At 38.5% G+C, this 20,208-nt stretch overlaps 1 protein-coding gene across 7 annotated transcripts in view; it reads left to right on the top strand.

The window, feature by feature from the left end:
* Nucleotides 1-20,208, top strand: part of C2CD3 (C2 domain containing 3 centriole elongation regulator) — a 144,091-nt gene that overhangs the window by 56,815 nt on the left and 67,068 nt on the right. For 6 of the 7 annotated variants that reach the window (XM_046016592.1, XM_046016590.1, XM_046016596.1 and 3 more), the window contains 8 exons: nucleotides 900-1,022; nucleotides 4,033-4,527; nucleotides 7,663-7,814; nucleotides 9,601-9,847; nucleotides 12,952-13,132; nucleotides 14,576-14,759; nucleotides 15,828-16,000; nucleotides 17,464-17,587. In XM_046016592.1, coding sequence (XP_045872548.1) covers nucleotides 900-1,022; nucleotides 4,033-4,527; nucleotides 7,663-7,814; nucleotides 9,601-9,847; nucleotides 12,952-13,132; nucleotides 14,576-14,759; nucleotides 15,828-16,000; nucleotides 17,464-17,587 — 1,679 coding nt within the window. The remainder of the gene's footprint in view (nucleotides 1-899; nucleotides 1,023-4,032; nucleotides 4,528-7,662; nucleotides 7,815-9,600; nucleotides 9,848-12,951; nucleotides 13,133-14,575; nucleotides 14,760-15,827; nucleotides 16,001-17,463; nucleotides 17,588-20,208) is intronic. The other variant, XM_046016591.1, reaches the window with a different exon arrangement.

Raw genomic sequence — 20,208 nt, 5'->3', positions numbered from 1 at the left:
AATATTTATATTTCACTTTTGGTTTTTTTCAAATGGTTACAATACATTGGCAAATCTTTGGCAGTATTAGGATAATTTTATTTACAGTTTTCTTATCCTGCTTTTAAAAAAATTTAACATTATCTTTTTAAATATTTGAAGATTTGCTATATATTACTTAACACGCTCTTTTTACCAAACATGATAAATACTGTTCATACTGTTCATATTATTTCAGACTTTTTGTAAACGCTGTTGACTACATATTATTACATTGTAACAATGTGCTGTAATTAACTTAATTCCTGATTATTGGACCTATTTTTATTTCTAATTGTTAATTTTTGAAATATACATATTTGTGTATAAGCTTTTTATGTATTTGTTACTTCTGTAGTGTAAATTCCCAGAAGTGGAACTACTGGGCTTAAGAGTGAATATTTAAAGCTTCTAATATTTACTGCCAAATTTGCTGTCCAGAAGTATGTTGCCAGTTTATATTCCCAATTTCACATGTTTATGATAGCCTCTGTTTGCATCAGGTATATTTTGTAATTTTTCTAGCGTAATGGCAAAAATTTGTATCATCTACATGTTATTTTTCATTTTTAATAGTGAAGTTGAACCCTTTTTGTAAAGAACTAACTCTTAAAATAGAAAAAAGATTTTCTTCCAACCTCTTGGTGACTCATGAAACCCTCTATAATCTTCCAGAGAGAAGTAGTGAAACCCAGAATGGGGACCAAAGTTTGGCAGAATGTAGGTTGCCACTTACAAAGTTGTCTCAGTCAAATAGTTAAGCTATTTACTTCATAAAGCCTGGGCTCCTTTCTAAGCTGTCCTGTGTTATCACTTCAGTTAAAATCCCCTGTGGCTTGTCTTTAATTTAACCTAAAGTTTTTCTTTTCTTCTTCTCTCAGCCAGAAGTCATTGGATCTGCATCCCTGCCTTTACGAACTGTCATTCAGTCTGAGTTGCTTTCTTTCAGTAACCAGCTTCCAGTGCAACAAGAGAATGGTCAGACTCTACTGGGCCCCCTTAAGGTACATAGATACACATTCAGGTAGTCAAGTATTATGGAATATGTATTACTGGCTGGCACTGAATGAGAAAAATCAGGGTCTCTCCTCTTGCAACTTCTGTTAAAATAGGGCAGCAGAATTGCTGTGAAGGAAATAAACAGTACAATGTGAAAGTGAATACCTGGTAGAAAGTAGGGGGCTTTTGGTCAGAGAAGGTCTAAAGAAGTGACATTTTAGGTAAGATTTGAAGGAGAGGAAGAGACCACCAAGTAAAAAGTAGAAGGAAGATCATTCCAGAGAAGGGGAATAACACACGTAAAGGCCCTAAAGCAGTATGGTTGCTATAGGATAGGGAGCTAGGAAGGAGAATGATAGAAAATAAGATTGGACTGGCATGTGGAAGCCATATCATTCAGAGCTTTGTAGAGCTATGTAAATGGTTTAGATTTTATCATAAGAGCCAAGAAAGGACATTGAAGTGGGACAGTGACATTTGAATTACCTTTTTTTTTTTTTTTTTGAGAGAGAGCACAAGTGGGAGGGGCGGAGGGAGAGAGAATCTGAAGCAGACTTCACGCTGAGCATGGAGCTCGATGTGGGGCTCAGTCCCACGACCGTGAGATCACAATGTAAACCAAAACCTAGAGTCAGATGTTTAACAAATTACCTAGGCACCCCTGATTTACATTTTTAAAAGGTAACTGTGGAAAATACATTGTAGGGGACAAGAAGAAAAATAGAAACTTACATTAGTCCAGAAAAGAGGTAACTGATGGCTTGGAGTAGAGTAATTGGATATAAACAAGGAAAGAAGTGACTGAGTTTATGGTCTGGTGGAATGAATTCTGATGTATAATTCATTGGAGAGAGGGTTCTTTCCTTGTATTCAGAAGCTACGGGATTTCTTAGATGGCAGAATTTGAATGTGTGGCTTCAATATAGCTTTGTCTTATTGTTCTGGTGAGCTTTTAAAATAATCACAGCCATACCTATGACATTTCCATGGCTCTCCATTATCCAAAAGATAAAAATACAGGGCTCCCCATAAGTTCCTAGCCTATCACTTAAAGCTTCCCTACCAATAGCCATGTCAAACTATGTAAAGAATCAATAAGGTATCGTTCTGGTTTATACCTCCATGGTTTTGATCTTGATTTTCATGCTAGTGCCTCCTCTCGGAAGCCCTCTCTGCCTACTTTCTGGTCTTCTGGGTAATAAATAACATTTAGTTTTAAAGACTGGTGTGATTGTCATTATGAAAAATTAACACTACATTTCTCTTCCACAATAAAAAGTTTTATTTTGTGGAATATTTATTTTATTTTATTCCACAATAAAAAGCCACCTGGGTGGCTCAGTGGATTAAGCTGCTGCCTTCAGCTCGGGTCATGATCTCAGTGTCCTGGGATTGAGCCCCGCATCGGGCTCTCTGCTCAGCGGGGAGTCTGCTTTCCCCTCTCTCTCTGCCTGACTCTCTGCCTACTTGTGATCTCTGTCTGTCAAATAAATAAATAAAATCTTTAAAAAAAAAAAAACTGCTTCTTTTTAAAAAAAAGTTTTATTTTTTGTTTGCCTAGTTCAATTCTGGACTGCAAGGTTAAAAATCAGAAAAAAAGAATTAATGGAACTGATGGACTAGAAATTGTTCCTGTCCTGGCTGTATTGCGGGAAGTACTGTTCTAGATAGATTGCTGTCCATATTTAATAGCGAGAAAGAAGTTTGCTGTGGTTTTTAAATAAAGGGAACAGCAAGTCCCCTTTTATCCCTAATGACTTTAAACTTAGAGAAAAATTGCAAAAATAGTACAAAGAATTCACATACCCTTTACGGAGACTCACCAGTTACTAACATTTGTCACATTTGCTTTATAATCATCTACCTCCTGTCTCTCCCTTTCTCACTTGTCTTTTTTTCTTTGTCTCCCTCTGTATTCCCCCCCCCCCACACACACACCCACACATAATTTTGTTCTGAACTATTTGAAAATATATTATAGACATCTTGCATCTTTCCCCCCAAATTCTTGTATTTCCTAAGAACAAGGACATGATCATACACAACACTGTACAGTTATAAAAATCAACTTAACCTCAATAATGTCCATAGTCCATATGCAGATTTCACCAATTGTGCCAATATGTCCCATTTATAGAATTTTTTTTCCAGTCCAGGATTATCTATCACATTTGTCATCTCTCTCTAATCTCCTTTATTTTTTTTTTAAAGATTTTATGTATTTATTTGATACGCAGAGAGAGATCACAAGCAGGTGGGGGTGGGGAACAGGCTCCCTGCTGAGCAGACAGCCCAATGCGGGACTCTATCCCAGAACCTTGAGATCATGACCGGAGCCTAGCCCAAGGCAGAGGCTTAACCCACTGAGCCACCCTCTAATCTCCTTTAGTCTATAACAGTTTTGCAACCGTTCTTTGCCTGAATACTTTGATATTTTTAAAAAATAAAGCCTGTTGTTTTGTAGACTGTCCTCCATTGAGGTTTACCTGAATCACTTACCACTATAATGATTGTAAGGTGATGATTTTCTAACTCCTCCCTTCCTTATGTTTTTACTAATTGCATTCTAATATACAGAAGAGTTGTCCTTTCTCCCATATTTATTTATGTTGGTATAGACTCATGGACTTTTACATTATTCAATAGGTTCTAATCCATTACTATTATTATTCATTTTGATGCTCAGATTGTCCCAGATTTGGCCAATGTGAGCTCCTTTGGTTGAATTCTGTATCCTTTCTCCTTTCAATATGCCTGCATCCTTTTCTAGCACTTCCTTATTTTCTACCACAAGATGATGTTCCATGTTCATCTTGTATTATTGATAAATCATCTGTCTAGCTTCTCTTAATCCTAATAAGGTAATATATATACAGTCTATTAGTGTTCTTACTATTATGGTATTTGAGAATGAGTTAATTATTTTCTAACAATCCAGTTTGCCTCTGGCTCCAAAATTCTGATTCTGATTTCAGAAGACATACTTGCTAACTCTCTTCCTTTTGTGTTTTATAGGTAACTGTAGAGCTTATTATAGATAACAAGGATTTCACTGGTGTGAATACTAAATTAAGCAGCAGCACCCAACATAGCACACCTTGTGCTCTTACAAGTCCAGATAAGACACTATCAGAACCTGGTCAATATGTTACCTGTACCAAAAATCCAGAGAACCTCAATCAAATTCACAAAGAAGCTGCAACGAAAGTGCAAAATTTGGTGCTCCCCAACCCAAAGTCACCAAGCCCTGTCACACCTAATCCTTCAACCTTCGTGGCTGTGCCAGCCTCTCACAATTTAGCAAATCAGACAAACGGGTCAACAAAAGAGACTGCTTTGCTATTGCATGTGCTGTTGATGGTTCCAGATGGGAAAGATTTCGTTACTGGAGAATCTGACAAACAGCCACCGTGCAATGTTTATTTAAATTGCAAACTTTTCAGCACAGAGGAAGTCACCAGATCTGTCATCGCATGGGGCACAACACAACCAGTCTTTAACTTTCTACAGGTAACTTTGTACATATCTTAACCTTCCATATCCATTAGGGATGTATGGGGGCAGAGACATGGTGTGTTTCCCAAATCATAATTCCATTATGAAAGAAACCTAGAATGTTCAGACTGGGAGAGACCTTTGTAATTATCTGTCATATGGACCCATTCCCACTGTGGGACTGGAAAAGGAAAGGACATTGTCAGCATTTTAAAACTTGTGTCTTCATTTCCTTTTGTTCTATCTCAGCTGATATGGTTTCCCACTGTTTCTTTGCCTGAGTTCTGAATTGTATTCCTTTTTGCTTCCTCTAGAATTAAACTTTCCCCATTCTTTTCTGTATCTCCAAACTCTTCACTCAGTCACCTTTTAAATATATTTTTCTCTCCTTTATTCCTCTGCTTATTTCAGTACTTTATCTTGCTTGATTTCTCTGTAGGATTTGATACTTTTACTTAAATTGTTTCCTTTCTTGATTTTTGTAACTCTACTCTCTTACTTTCTTCCTGAATCAACAACTGTTCTTTTTCGGTCTATGGGCCAGTAGGAAAAGAATGGTGACCTCAACACTTCTTTCTCTCTTTCTCTTACCTTTAATTACTGTTGTTCCTGTTCATTATTCCTTGGTATTCTTTAAAACCAGTCCTCTTTTCCATAGCCACTACTTCTATTCCCATAGCTTCAGCTATTATTTTTATGAAAATAACTTCCAAATCCATATTTCCACGTAGGCCAGCATTTCTGATCAGGTTTCTGATCTCTCTAACTGCTGGTCATCATCCCCAGATGTGTCAAAAGCACTGTACACTTGGCTTAGACCTAATGTGCTGCCTGCCATATCAGAGGTATTCAATAAAGGTTTTAATTTTAATTTCTAAATAAAAAAGGAATTCAGATATGTCAAAATCTGATTTTATTATTCCTTCCAGATCTGTTCCACCTCCTCCTATCTGTCCTAATTCATATTGTAATGTATTCAGAAACCCAAGCAAAACCTAAGAGGTATCCTCAACTCTTTATTACATAATTATTCACCAAATCCAATAGATGCTGCAAACTTAATTATCTCCAGAATAAATCTTCTTACCTAAACTCAGTTGCCAGTGCTTTCATTCAGGTCCCCTTTCTTATTATTACAGATGACCTTCAGTCTAGTCTGTTTCTGGTCTTTCCCTATCCATTCCTTTTTGTAGGAATCAGTAGGGATGATCTTTCTAAAGATCTTTCTAAAGATTTTTGTAGGAATCAGTAGGGATGATCTTTCTAAAACATTAACCTGAATATTTTCCTCCGCTACTTTAAACTATTCAGTGATTTCCCCATAGCCTTCAGAATAGAGTCCAGATGTCTACTGTGGACTGCAAAACCCTTTAAGAACTGTCTTCCCTTCAGAACTCTTCCCTTCACACTAGATAGTGGCAGCTATGTTCAGCTACTTGAGGTTTCATAAACGTTCTCTTTCCCTACCGCCGTGTCTTTTTTTTTTTTTTTTAAGATTTTATTTATTTATATGACAGACAGAGATCTCAAGTAGGCAGAGAAGCAGGCAGAGAGAGAGGAGGAAGCAGGCTCCCTGGCAAGCAGAGAGCCCGATGCAGGGCTTGATCCCAGGACCAGGGGTCTATGACCCGAGCCGAAGGCAGAGGCTTTAACCCATTGAGCCACCCAGGCACCCCACAGCCGTGTCTTTACATGTACTTTTCCTTCTGCCTTGCATTTCATACTTGACCTTCATGACTCCTATTAGACAGAGGTTTCTGTACTTGTTAACTTCTTTTTTTTTCAAGATTTTATTTATTTATTTGACAGAGATCACAAGTAGGGAGAGAGTCAGAGAGAGGGGGCGCAGCAGACTCCCAGCTGAGCAGATCGATGCAGGGCTCAATCCCAGAACCCTGGGATCATGACCTGAGCCGAAGGCAGAGGCTTAACTGATTGAGCCACCCAGGCACCCCTGTACTAGTTAACTTCTGTTTATCCTTCAGAATTTAAGGTTACTTTCTGCCAGCAGCTTTCTCTGGAATCTCCCTAATTGTAGGTCGCTATGTTTCACTCTTTTTATTTCACAGAACAGAAATGTACTCAGGGTACCTTATGTAATTGGAGTTTCTTAGATGGATACAAAAGTAGGTCTCCTCAGGTTCTCTGCTCTTGTCTTTCTCTCATCTTGCCATACATCATTTCTGGTTTCACCCTTTTGCCTTTCATATTTTCTGTTGGTTTTATCCTGGGGCTTATCTCTCCTCTGCTGATTGAGTTATACTACAGTGTGGGTCCCTTCAAATTGGTGGACCTTTGATTCTACCATTAATTTAACTGACTCTCTCTTAGCTGCAGATCTCTGCTTCTCTTTGTGACTTTTCCTTTCTCAAGGCCAGTTCTCAAGCATTTTTTTAAAGATTTTATTTATTTATTTGACAGAGAGAGATCACAAGGAGGCAGAGAGGCAGGCAGAGAGAGAGAGGGAAGCAGGCTCCCTGCTGAGCAGAGAGCCTGATGCGGGACTCGATCCCAGGACCCTGAGATCATGACCTGAGCCGAAGGCAGCGCGGCTTAACCCACTGAGCCACCCAGGTGTCCCCAGTTCTCACGTAATTTTACACTGATGAACAGTTGGCTTGTTATTTACCGTGACCTTGTTGGGCAGAACTTTTTGCACTAGGCCATACCACCTAACCTGTGGATTGGCTGCCCTTTGATTAGGTGCTCAACCCTTGTCTAATCAGTAGCCAGCTTTCTTTCAAAAACAGGGAGGGGGCAGTTAAAAAAAAAAAAAAAAAAAGTATCTCTCAGCTGGGGTTTACAAATGGGTTATTTTGCCTTAGAGAGGCTTGGCTGAGGTGGGCAGGCAGTGATTGACATGCCTCATAGCCTTCTCTGTGTCCTCAGAGCCCCATCTATATGAGCTTTGTCATCAGAGAACTCACACCATTTTGTATTTGGCCTTTATATGCTGGTCACTTACACCAAACTGACTTTTCTTGAGGATACAGAGCAGGTTTTATTTTAATGACTTCAGCTCCTAGCACTGTGCAGTGGCTTTCAGTTCAAATTGGGCTTTCAGTTAGTACTTGTTGAATAAAAGCATAGATTAATCCTTTGTCTCAGGTGTGGGTTTTTGTTTTGTTTTTTTGATTGTCCTCTTCCTAGGTGGTTCCTGTCTCACTGTCTTCCAAATACCTGGAAAGTCTGAAGAACAATGTGATGGTAATTGAAGCGTGGAACAAAATGCGGAGCCCTGGACAGGACAAGTTGCTCGGGCTGGTGAAACTCCCCCTCCATCAGTTTTACATGTCATTCAAGTAAATAGGATATTTTGGAGTGTTCTTTACTTTTCGTCTTTAGCTTTGTATGGACTGAAGAGGAATTCTTTTGGTTTGCAAAAATAACTAGTGCGATAAAACCGTGGAGGACTTTTCTCAATTTTACCACAATTGCTGCACTTTCTCCTGTGTTAAAACAGTTTTACAGATACTGCTTACCATGTTTCAGGCCCTGTGCTAAGAACCTTATATATATCAAGTCATTTAAACCTCACAAGAGTTTTCTAAGGCAGGTAATTTTTATTTCCCCTATTTTACAGATGAGTTAACAAAGGCACAGAGGATTTAAATAACTTGTTATATATATTGTAAGTAGTAGAACCAGGATTAGAACCCAGCAAGTTATACTGCTTCACCAAGAAGCTCTACTGCCAACCCTAACCCTAACCTCACAAAACTAATGGTTTAGTTCCCTCACAAAAACTTTAGTATTGTTTACTTCACCTACTTGCAAGATTTCTATACTGAGTGTTCCTTCATATTTGATCACTGTACGTCACTTTTCACTGTGCAACACCCCAGTGGGGTATTGATTTATCTGAAGGTTATTTCTGTCCTCACTACAGACTGTTCATTTTTTCTTTTGGTTCAGGGTACTGATTTTTAGTTATTTTAGTGCTGACTTCTTTCCTAACAGCCTTCTTACGGTTCTTTGTTTTAAATGCTGTTTTACATTTTACAGAGAGCCCTTTTGTGGGCACAGTTTGACAAGAGCCTTTCTGTAACCCCGGACTATTGTCATTATCCCCTTTTTACAAATTAGGAAACTTATCCTTTGACTTGCAGAAGTCAGCATCTTTTTGGCTTTCTTTTCATCATCTATAAAATGAGGGTAATGATAGACACCCCTGTCTTCCTTATGGCATAATTGTGACAGTCCACTGAGAAAATAAGTGGGTAAGCCTTCTGTGAACAGTGAAATATTTACAGTAGTAACAGTGGAAAGCATGATCAGGCTAAGGAGTGCTGCTGGAATCATGCCGTCTGTCAACTATAGGCTTTTTCCGCTTTTTTAGTTAGGATTAGTGTAGTCTTGTACTTCCATTCCCTTCTCACTTCATTAGACCCCATTCTTTGCTGAAAGAGTATAAAACATTAGCTACCAGTTACTGAGTACTTTTATCTACTAAGTATTATAGTTGGTATTTTAGGTTTGTTATCTCAGCTAATCCTAATAACTGCCCTTTGATGGAAGTTTTATTACATTTTACAGAAGAGGAAACAGACTTAGAAAGGTTAAATTGATTACTGAGAGTCGTTCAGCAAGTAAGTAACAGAGCTAAGACTCAGCATGGTATAGTGAAGAGTATGTGGACTTTTTCTCATCTATTAATGGTGGATAATATCAACTTTTGCAGCGTTGGAAGGATTATAGATGGCAAATATTAATGATAATATTATCCACATCTTATCTGCCAGACTCCAAAGTCCATTTCAAGTTGACCACACTTCCTCCCCGTAATGCAATTCAGCAAGCCTGTACTGAGGTAGCACTCAATCCCAGATGCTGGGCTTGGGGTCATGATGATAACAGACATAAATCAGGCATTCTCTGCTTTCAAATTGCTACATTTGGAACTTAACTGCCTTGTAATTTTTATTTGATGAGCTATGGTAAAATCATGTTTTTTCAAAACAGTATTTTCTAGTTTGTAGACCCATTTTTAACAAACTGAGAAAATAAGCCAAGTAGGAAATATAGTAGCAGCTCTGTGACATAACTGATGATTGTTATTTGCTCATTTGCAATATTCTCTCTCTCTAGAGATCCCAAAATTTCTCGCCTGCTGCTTGATGCTCAGTACCCAGTTGTTGCTGTTGACAGCTACATGCCTGTGATTGATGTGTTCTCAGGCCACCAAAACGGGAGTCTTCGCGTCTTCTTAGCCATGGGTTCTTCAGATCAGATAATGGCACTGCAGAGATTAAAGAATGAAGAAGGAACACTTCCTCCCTTCAGTCCTAGGCCAGCCCACTTTCTGGACCAGCCATCTACAGCATCTATTAATGTGGTAGTGATTAAACACTTGATTGTTTACAAAAACCATAATCTCATTTTAAATGTGCAACATGATGTTTTAACTTAGGTAACATTGTGAAAGGATTACCAACCACAATGAAGCCATTTAACATTATCAGTCACTTCACCTATTTACCTTTTTATGTGTGTAGTTGAGAGCACTTCAGATCTATTAGCAAATTTTAAATTTCATAATCTCATTTTATCTTGTGTGTTTTAATGAAACCATTGCCCCAGATCCTTATTTCAGCAGAGAAATGGAACATATTTGCACTCCAAAGCATGCTGTAGATCCAAGCAATTATTTTTGTGTTTTAAATACATATCTGTCCTTCTGAGCTTTTTGAATTTATTAAAAAAAACTCTAATTGTCAACCACATCCTAATCCTCTAATTTACTAAATTAATTAATTGTCTCTTAGAAAGTTGGGGTGAGGGACGCCTGGGTGGCTCAGTCGTTAAGCGTCTGCCTTCGGCTCAGGTCATGATCCCGGGGTCCTGGGATCGAGCCCCACATCGGGCTCCCTGCTCCATGGGAGGCCTGCTTCTCCCTCTCATACTCCCTCTGCTGTGTTCCCTCTCTCGCTGTGTCTCTGCCAAATAAATAAATCTTTAAAAAAGAAAAAAGAAAGAAAGTTGGGGTGAACCTAAGACTGCATTTTAAAAGGTCTTAATTAAAAAGAAGATAATCTGGGGGTGGGGAATAGGGGTGGGAGGTTGACAATGATCCCAAGTGTAGGCCTACAAAATCTTACTCTGTTTCTTAACCAAATCCACGCTGGAAAGTTATAGTGAAGTTCCTTGCTTTTCTACCAGTAAATTCTTAAAAGTAATTTGTACAGTGTTTGTACAATTGAGAAAGCACATTGATATACTTTTGCATGTTTATTTCCCTAATACTACATGAGGGGAACATTGTCATTCACTTTTTAGGTGATGAAACAGAGTCAAAAGAAGTTACTTGTCCAGGGTCTCATAGCTAAGAATGGAAGAATCAGAGTTCAGACACAGGCTTTTTTTTTTTTTTTTTTTTTAATTATTATTAAGAGAGAGATTGAGCATACACATGATGCGGGGAAGGCCAGCGAAGGAGGGGGAGAATCTTAAGCAGACTTCCCACTGTGGAGCCCTCCCTATGTGGGGCTTGATCTTACAACCCTGAGATCATGACCTGAGCTTAACCTGCAGCACTTAGCCTACTGAGCCCCCAGGAGCCCCCAGACACCAGCCTTCTGACTTAAAAGCCCAATCTTCATTCTATTATATCATGTCCTAGTATATCTTACATTTGGTGTCTTTACCAGTATAGCCAAATCTGTCTCCATATGATTTAAGTACGTTATGTTTTTAAATTTGAATGTGAATGACAAATGTGATGTCTTTAACAGAGAAAGATTAGGAAAGTGTGAGTAGATTATTGTTTATTTGTATGTTATGAACTCCAAACTTTACTGTTTCTATTAGATTCTAGTATCTATCAATAGATAATAGTAGTTTCTTAAATTTAAAAATGACAGAAAAGCACAAAGAAAACTTACCTATAATATTGCCAAGTCTGTTTAGTGTTATATGGCCCTCATATTGTAGTGTAGACTCAAATTTTATTAAATTCCATACCAAAAGTTAGAGAATGTTACTATGAGCATAAAAGAACTATTTTAAAGATTAGATATCTATAAATACAGTTGTTTTTCTTCCTTCATTCATGTCCCTCATTCATTTCAGCATCTGCAGAACTGAATTATTAAATTACTCTAATACTGTATGGCCAAATGAAGCAGCTGCCGAGATTATGAGAGGTTTTTTTAACCCATATTTTTCTTCTCTGGGGAATCAAATTGAAAGTTCTGTTTCCCTAAGTAAGGTTTTGGAGCAGATATTGCTGATATGTTTTTAGGATACAAAACAGACCTTATGCAATTTCTATTCCAAATTCATGGGATTATTAGTTAGAATATTAAGTGCATACAGATCATACAGTTTGACCCCTATCTGAATCCTGAAGTCCCTCTTTAAATATTCTCAATTACTTTCCTAGTAATTGGGAATATTTAATTCTAAGAATTCTAAGAATAATAATTCTAAGAAAGTTTTTGGGAAACTTGTGGGAAAGTTGTGTCTGTTGAAGCTGTATAGAGTAGGGGTAAAGAGCCTGGCTGTAGAGTCAGACTACCTTAATTCAAACCCTGCTTCTGCTGTTGTTAGCTCTGCTTGGTAAATTAACCACTACAGGTGAAGGGCTTAGTATAGTGCCTGGCTACAGTAAATAATAAAAACCTTAAATTATTACCAGTACTTCATAAAGATATGTTCACAACCTCCCCTAATTGTCCTTACCATTAATGAATAGTCTCAGTGTTATTCCCAACTGATTAAAAATAGTAAGTAAATTGGGGGTTCTGGCTAGCTCAGTAGAGTGTGCAACTTTTGATCTCAGGGTTGTGAGTTTGAGCCCTACGTTGGGTGTAGAGCCTACTTAAAGAAAATTAGTGTGTTAATACCTATTTGCTTCATGGGTATATTTTTTATCCTATTAGAATATTCTTTTTTTTTTAAGATTTTATTTATTTATTTGACAGACAGATCACAAGTAGGCAGAGAGGCAGGCAGGGGGTGGGGGGGGAGCAGGCTCCCCACCGAGCAGAGAGCCCAATGTGGGGCCTGATTCCAGGACCCTGAGATCATGACCTGAGCCGAAGGCAGAGGCTTTCATCCACTGAGCCACCCAGGTACCCCAGGATATTCTTTAATGTGTTCTGTTCTTAGTGTACTAAGAATCAGGAGCCAATGTTGAATTTTATTAAATACCTTTTTAGCATTTATTGAGACCGTCATGTTTTTTCCTTTGTTCCATTAATGCAGTGAACTACATTTTTGAATTTTTTTAATATTGACCTGGTCTCATAGTCTAGAGTAAATCTTCCTTGATCTGATTATAGTGAGCAGTTGTGAGATTTATACACAATGAAAATTAAGTATCTATTTTAGTATCAGCTAATTACACCTATTCATCTAGACTGAGATTTCATAGAGAAACAGGAATATTCTAAGAAAGTTTTCTTTAAAGCTCACCAGTATCTCTGTTTCATTTAATAGATGGAGGACAAAAGAAGTGGATTGATGGAACATCACTTTGAGCTCCATGTAGAGAAAGTTAAAGGGCTAGCCCCTCTTCAGGCAACAGTCTGGGGAGAAGCAGATTGTTATGTCCAATACTACTTTCCAGTTCAAGACTCCCAATCCAGTGTGCTAAAAGGATCTGAGTTCCCTGAAAACGGTAGGTTTGGGAGGTTAGAGTTTCTCATTCTTGTATGGTTCTTCCCTTGGCTATACTTAGAATTTTGTTTTTTCCTGAGTGAATTTTGTGTTCCTAAATGTTTCTAATCTTAATCTGGGTAGTATAGAAGATGGGCTAAGTTTGTTTTTTTTTCTTATGTTATTTATTGTAACTTTTTATTTTGATATAATTTCAAATTTATAGAAAATTTAACAAAAATGGTACAAAGAACTTCTATATACCCTTCTCCTAGATCCACAAATTACTTATATTTTGCCCCATCTTATTTCATTTACATGCCTACTCACTCTTAACCTGTACACATACAATTGATTCTCATTACTCACAATAGTTATATTCTACATAACATAGCAATATCAGGGATACCGAATTAGAGAATACTGAACCACTGCTCTTAGGGGAAATATGTACATATATATCTCACATAGATCATAATTATAAATCCTAAAATAACTTATTCCAGTAGATTTTACTTTAGTTTTTGAAAGCAAGAACAAGTTCAGAAATGGTAAGTGACTGAAGCTGCCCTAGTGATAATAACAAGGTTCACATTCAGACCCCATTCATCTGGTCCCAGAGTCAGATACTCTTGCACTACACCGCACTAGCCTCTGCCATCTCCATCATCTGATCATCCCTGAGAGCTGAAACAAGAAATCAGAGTGTTACTTTGTTCAAGCTCAGCTGGGAATGATCAAGTTAGGTGACTCAGATGTTTTGCCATTCCCAGCATGTCCACAAATAACTGCAAAAGTGCTGCAAGTATTGATTTTGGGGGTTCAAATAAGGGACTTGGATCCAGAATATATTTAAAAAAAAACTTTTACAAATAATAATAAAAAATAATCTGATTAAAAAATACTCAGAAGATCTGAATAGACATTTCTCCTAAGATGTACAAGGGCCAATAAGCACATGAAAAGATACTCAGCATCATTAGCCATTTGGGAATGAAAACCAAAAGCACCACAAGATACCACTTCTTTTCACCAAGATGGCAATAATTTAAAAACCAAAGAACTAAAACAAAGAATAGGCTAACAGGTATTGACAAGAATGTTAGGAATTGCAACCCTTAGATACTGTCCATCAACTAAAGGATCTCTTTCTTCTGTGTTATCATGGATCCTTTGGAGACCATAGCTACAAGGGAAATGGACCTTGGTAGAAGTAACATAGAAGATAAAGGTTTTGGTTCCAGGTCCATGACCTACTACCTCTAAGGGCTTTGGATTCACTATGGAACCTCAATATGTCCATATTCTGTCTGTTAAGTAGAAGTAATAATAGTTGCTTTGTTTTCCTCACAGGAGTATAGTGAGGATAAAATGGAATAATACTGGATATTAACATATTGTCTTACTACATGTAAAACACTAAATGTTATGTTGGATTATTCTGAATTGCTTTTCTTTTCCAAAGGAATCTCTTTGAAGCCTTTCAGATCTGCAACCACACTCTGTGTTCCAGATCCCATCTTTAATAGTGAACACCATCACTCTCTCCTGTTGCCAAGTGAAGTTCCAGTGCAAAGGCTTCTCCTGAGTGCTTTCTCTGCACAGGGGCTTGTGCCCGGCGGTGGAGTCCAGTTTGAAATCTGGTGCAGGTATAATGTGAAACCAGTTTTGTACCTAGAAAGGAAGTACGCAATCATAGATCATGCTTCCCTTGACAGTTTAGGTTGAATTGTAAGGAAGCTAAGCAATCCCTTCTACTCTACTTTATATCATCTGACTTGTTAGTGAGTGACTCTTCTCCAGATTTTACTGAAATCTGAATTATTAGGCTCTTGGGAGCAGTTGTATCTCATGCTTTTAACCATTTGTAACATTTGGAAGTGAAGTTCTATCAGTTTTACCTCCTATTGCTCTTAAGTATTCAGTCACCCGTTTTCTATTTACTGCCTTTTTTGGTTCAGTCCCTCATCATATCATGCCAGAATTGCTGGTGGCCTCCTGACTGGTCTCCCCACTTTTAAACTTATTTCTTATAATCCTTTCTTCCCCCCACCCAAAGAGTAGCCTTCGTAAAATATAAATCCACTTGTGTCACAGACTTGACCTGAATGTAGATGCTCACCCTCCTTTGCATCCCTACTCCCAAGAAACCAACAAAAATGACAAAGAGTATGTAGATATAAAAGGAGACAGAGCATCCAGGGCAGAAGTAGGGAAGAGTATGATTCATTTGCCAGAAACTTTTCCTAAAAACAGTCAGGTGAATTTAGGTTTGATTTAAAACTGACATAAGGATGGAATATTTTGACAAGAGAAGGAAATAGACTAGGTACTAAGAGATCCTTTAAATTTGAGGGACTTAGGCCTCAAGCCACAGAAGAAAATTGGGACTGCTCCACTTAGAACCACTTTTGCTGCTACAGGATGAATGCTCTCAAAAGTGACTACTCCCAGAAGTCCAAGTCAGATGCAGATAACCAAACAGAAAGCTTGTAGGAAGCTGGGGTTTGTTCTGAACACAGCGTATAATTTATGGAGTTCCTTCTCCATATGACAGGCAATAAATCCAGCCAGACACGATCACAACTGTATGCTACCAATACAGAACAACCAGGCTCCAAAGATAACTTGATACCAAAAACTGATCCCTTGAGCAAATTGAATCATTTATCCATGTAATTCTTCCTACTGACAGTTTATGCTTTTGCGGCTTACAGATACTATTATCCTAACGTGAGAGACCAGGTGGTTGCCAAAGGAACCTTGCCATTATCAAGGATCTGTGCCATGGTAACCATGCAGCACCTTGAGGATGTGGGAATACAGACCTTTAATCTCCCTTTAACCCCCAGGCTTGAGAACAGGAAAGAGTTGAGGAACCAGTCATCAGGTAATTGAAGACTGCTTTGTCTCTCCCTTTCGAAATCAGTATACGTAAATATCCCTTTTCTCTGTAAACAGTGACTCTTCATATTTTGAGAGACTTACCCTTTTAAGACTCTGATGAAGACTATGATCTGATCTACCTTCTCTTAGTAAAATGAACATATGAGTTTATTGCGTGTAAATTTTGTTCAATTTTAGAAAATTCATATTTCCGTGGACTGTCTGCATATATGTTGCTTGTCTCATTTCACCTTTAACTTCAGCAAGCATTTAAGAAGCCTCACAGCATAAATCCTATGTGTTATATAGGTGTACTCGGAGAATTATTATTCCAGGGTAACATGAGCAGATATGGAATTGGTGGAATACAGTTAGCATGACCAGGGAATTCACTGTAAGGGAGGAAGAGGTTAGGATTTAAAGTTGAAAGGGATTCATTAGAATTTGGAGTTTTGAATTACATCCTAATTGTTTCAGTAAGCTGACCTACTCTCCAGGTACATCATCAAATAACTAGAACTGGCCTCCTAAATCAAGTTAATGTGCTTACTTGCTGGAGAGTGTCTGCCAAAGAAAAAGGGTGTTTTTGCCACGATAAAGGTTGAGTTGTTCCTCCTAACTGTCGCTGATCGGCTTGTTCAGTTGTTACTTAAAGCTGTCTCTGAAATGTGATAATAGGAAGGTAGAATTTTTCTAAAAGGATGGCATATAAAGGATGTTTCAGATGGTGGTGGTAGAAGGGTGATAGAAAAAAAGAAGTGTGAAAAAAAAAAAGTGTGAAAACCTTTTAAAAGTTTAAAAAAGGGGACACCTGGGTGGCTCAGTGGGTTAAAAGCCTCTGCCTTTGGCTGGGGTCATGGTCCCAGGGTCATGGGATGGAGCCCTGCATCGGCTCTGTGCTCAGCAGGGAACCTGCTTCCCTCTCTCTCTCTCTCTCTCTCTGCCTCTCTGCCTCCTTGTGATCTCTGTCAAATAAATAAAATCTTTAAAAAAAAATAAAAATTTTAAAAAGAAGGGCGCCCGGGTGGCTTAGTCATTAAGCATCTGCCTTCGGCTCTGGTCATGATCCCGGGGTCCTGTGATCGAGCCCCGCATCAGCTCCCTGCTCAGTGGAGAGTTTGTTTTTCCCTCTCCCTCACCACTCCCCTCACTGTACTCATTCTCTCTCTCTCTCTCTCTCTCTCAAATGAATAAAAATAATTGGGAGTTTTAAAAAATCTGAATTAAGTTCTGCCTCTGACATAGTTTCTTGGATGTAGAGTGAAAATAGTAACTTTTGTTCTGCTTTTAGTCCTGGCATATAATAATATAAAGTAATTCTGGCCATGGACATTTTGTCTCACTGCTAATGCCCCTTATTGTTCATTAGGGTGTTTATCCTCTTCTTTCTGACCAGGACTTACGGTTTGGTAGAACAGAGACTCTCCCAACTAACCTTTTTATCTTTTTTCCTTTTGTCCTCATTAGGTTTACTGGATGTGGGACTAAGGTACAGGCGTACTCCCAGGACAGCAGAGGGAGTTCTTGCTGCCCAAGCTGTCTCTCTCTCAGTTCAGGTTATCAGAGCCTGTGGCCTGCAAGCAGCAGCCAAGTAAGTCCACCTTAGAAGAGCAGTCCTCATTTTTTTCCATTGCAGTCCACACAGCATATGAGACTCAGATATGCAAAACTTCCTTGTGTACAACTTCCAGTTTATTAAGCACAGCTTTATTTTTTCTTTTTCTCTTAAGAACGTGTGTAAGAGTATACATGAGTAAATCACTTACAAACTTTATTACTTCAACTGTTATTAGCAGCTTTGTACCTTAATCTTTTCCTCTATTCTACTTAACCACTCGTTTATACAGGCATACCCTATACCCTCAAACCAAGCCAGGACCAATCACTGCAACTCTTCTGTAATCCCATAGTCAGTCTGTGATTACCACCTCTCATTTTTCTAGCTTGTTCCCCTTCAGTCTATTCTCAACACAGAAACCAGTGACCCTATGAAAATTTAAGTCAGACCTTGACACACCTCTGCTTAAAACCCATCAGTGACTTTTTCATCTCATTCAAAGTAAAAGACGACTAAAAATGGCTATGAGACCCCACATGACCTGGCTCCTTATTATCTTAATGACTTTATCTTCTGCTCATCTCCACTCTGCTTACTGTACTGTGGCCACTGGCCTTATTGCTTCTGAACACACCAAGCTCATTTTCCCCTCAGGGGATCTGTCTTGCTGTTTTTTTCTGCCTCGAGCACATTACTATATATGAAGAGAATGGCTCTCTCTCTCTCTTCTTTTTTTTTTTTTTTTTTTTTTTTTTTTTTAGGATTTTTACTTAATTTGTCAAAGTGAGAGACAGAGAGCACAAGCAGGGGGAGCTGCCGGCAGGGGCAAAGGGAGAAGCTGGGTCCCCACTGAGCAAGGAGCCCAGTGCAGGACTTGATCCCAGGACCTGGGGATCCTGACCTGAGCTGAAAGCAAATGCTTAACTGAGTGAACCACCCAGGTGTCCCAGTGTGGCCCCTCTCTTATCTCCTTTAGGCCTTTGTTCTTACTTCCCTCTACCTTGAATGTTCTTCCTTTAGTCCACTAAACAAACTCCTGTTTTCTTTTGACTTGGTAGCTTTTTTGCAGCCTTCCCTTATTTCTTCCTACATGTAGACAGAAGTGGCACTTTGTCTGTTGTCTTTTATGTTGTTTCTTTTGAAGGATTTTATGTATGTATGTATTTATTTGAGAGAGTGCACAATTCGGGGGAGTAGCAGAGGGAGAGAGAGAAGCAGGCTCCTTGCTGAGCAGGGAGTCCAGTATGGGGCTCAATCCCAGGAGCCTGGAATCGTGACCTGGGCCAAAGGCAGACAACCGACCAACTGAGCCACTCAGGTGCCCCTGTCCTATCTTTTAGCACCTTGGTTATAAGTCCATATTACTCAGTTTCAGGGATTTGCATACATGAGTTTCCCCCACTAGGCTGTAAGTTCCTCTAGTCACTGTCTGAACTCCTCTCTGCCCCCAGCCACCACATAGCATAATTCTAGCACATAACAAGTACCTAGTAAGAAAGAGAACTAAGTCAGGCTTCTACTATAGACTAGTTCACTCTGGATACAAGTTCAAGAAAAAAGTAGGTTAAGTGTTCCATAATTTTTTCCCTTGTTACAACTTTACAGTCAGATCACAGATCACTTTAACTTTAGTCTGTAAAAAACGAATTGAATTACTTCCATGTGATATCTGACACTGAAGCAGTTGGTAAAATGTTCAGCCTCGTTAATATTTTTCATCACCAAATCTCCAAATGGACTCCTGGTGATTGCTGGAATGACTGTTAAGCAGTCACCCCAGTGATTGCTGGAATGTTCATTTTGGTGTAAGTGATACCAGGGCAGTTTTTAAATCATGTCATTCCCTCACATTAAAACTTTTGATGGTTTTCCCATTGTCAGTAGCAATGGTCTAATTTTAACCATCCATTCCTATTAACAAAAAATTTTAGCATACACTCTGAATAACTGTATACTTTTCATGTATAAATCATCTTCATATACTTATATGTTTCATATATATGTTATAAAATATATTTTATATAAAAATTGTATACTTATATATTTCGTATATTAATACATTATAAAATATACAATAACATATACAAAACAAAATAATATACACAAACATATACAAAACTTAAACATGTGAGATAACAAATATAGACGTTTTAATGTTTTTTTCCTATGCCCAAGTAGTTTATCTTACATATAAACCCCCTAGGTTATACACACTCTAGAAACTAGTGGTTCACAGGAGAAACTCTAACCTGCTCAACTTGGCATTCAGAGCCCTTCTTAATCTCAGTCTTGAAAGAAGAGTGGGAGTTACCAAAATGCCCAAGAGAAAACTATTCTGTTCACAGGGAAGAACATGTGCAATGCATGGAGGCATGAAACTTGTGTCCAGGGAGTACCTGTTCTGTGTAAGACTCAGCCAGGGTCAGAATTTGCAAATTAACCACAATTTAATTGACAGAGAAGGACTTGGAGTTTAGATACTCAGTAGCTCTCTCCTAGATAAGCTCAGTAGTCCCTCTCTCGGGATCATAAAAAAAGTCAGATCGGGTGGCAGGCAGTTTGTTGTAAGCCCTTTTTTGGTCTGTGTTACTGTTTCAAGAAGGAAGGATAAGAAGCCAGAGCAGTTCTAACACTACATTCTCTTTATAGTTTGG

This window comes from Meles meles, chromosome 8, assembly GCF_922984935.1.
Source record: "Meles meles chromosome 8, mMelMel3.1 paternal haplotype, whole genome shotgun sequence".
Lineage (NCBI taxonomy): Eukaryota > Metazoa > Chordata > Mammalia > Carnivora > Mustelidae > Meles > Meles meles.
Note: the sequence above shows the minus strand (reverse complement) of the source record. Positions and strands in the feature narration are given on the sequence as shown.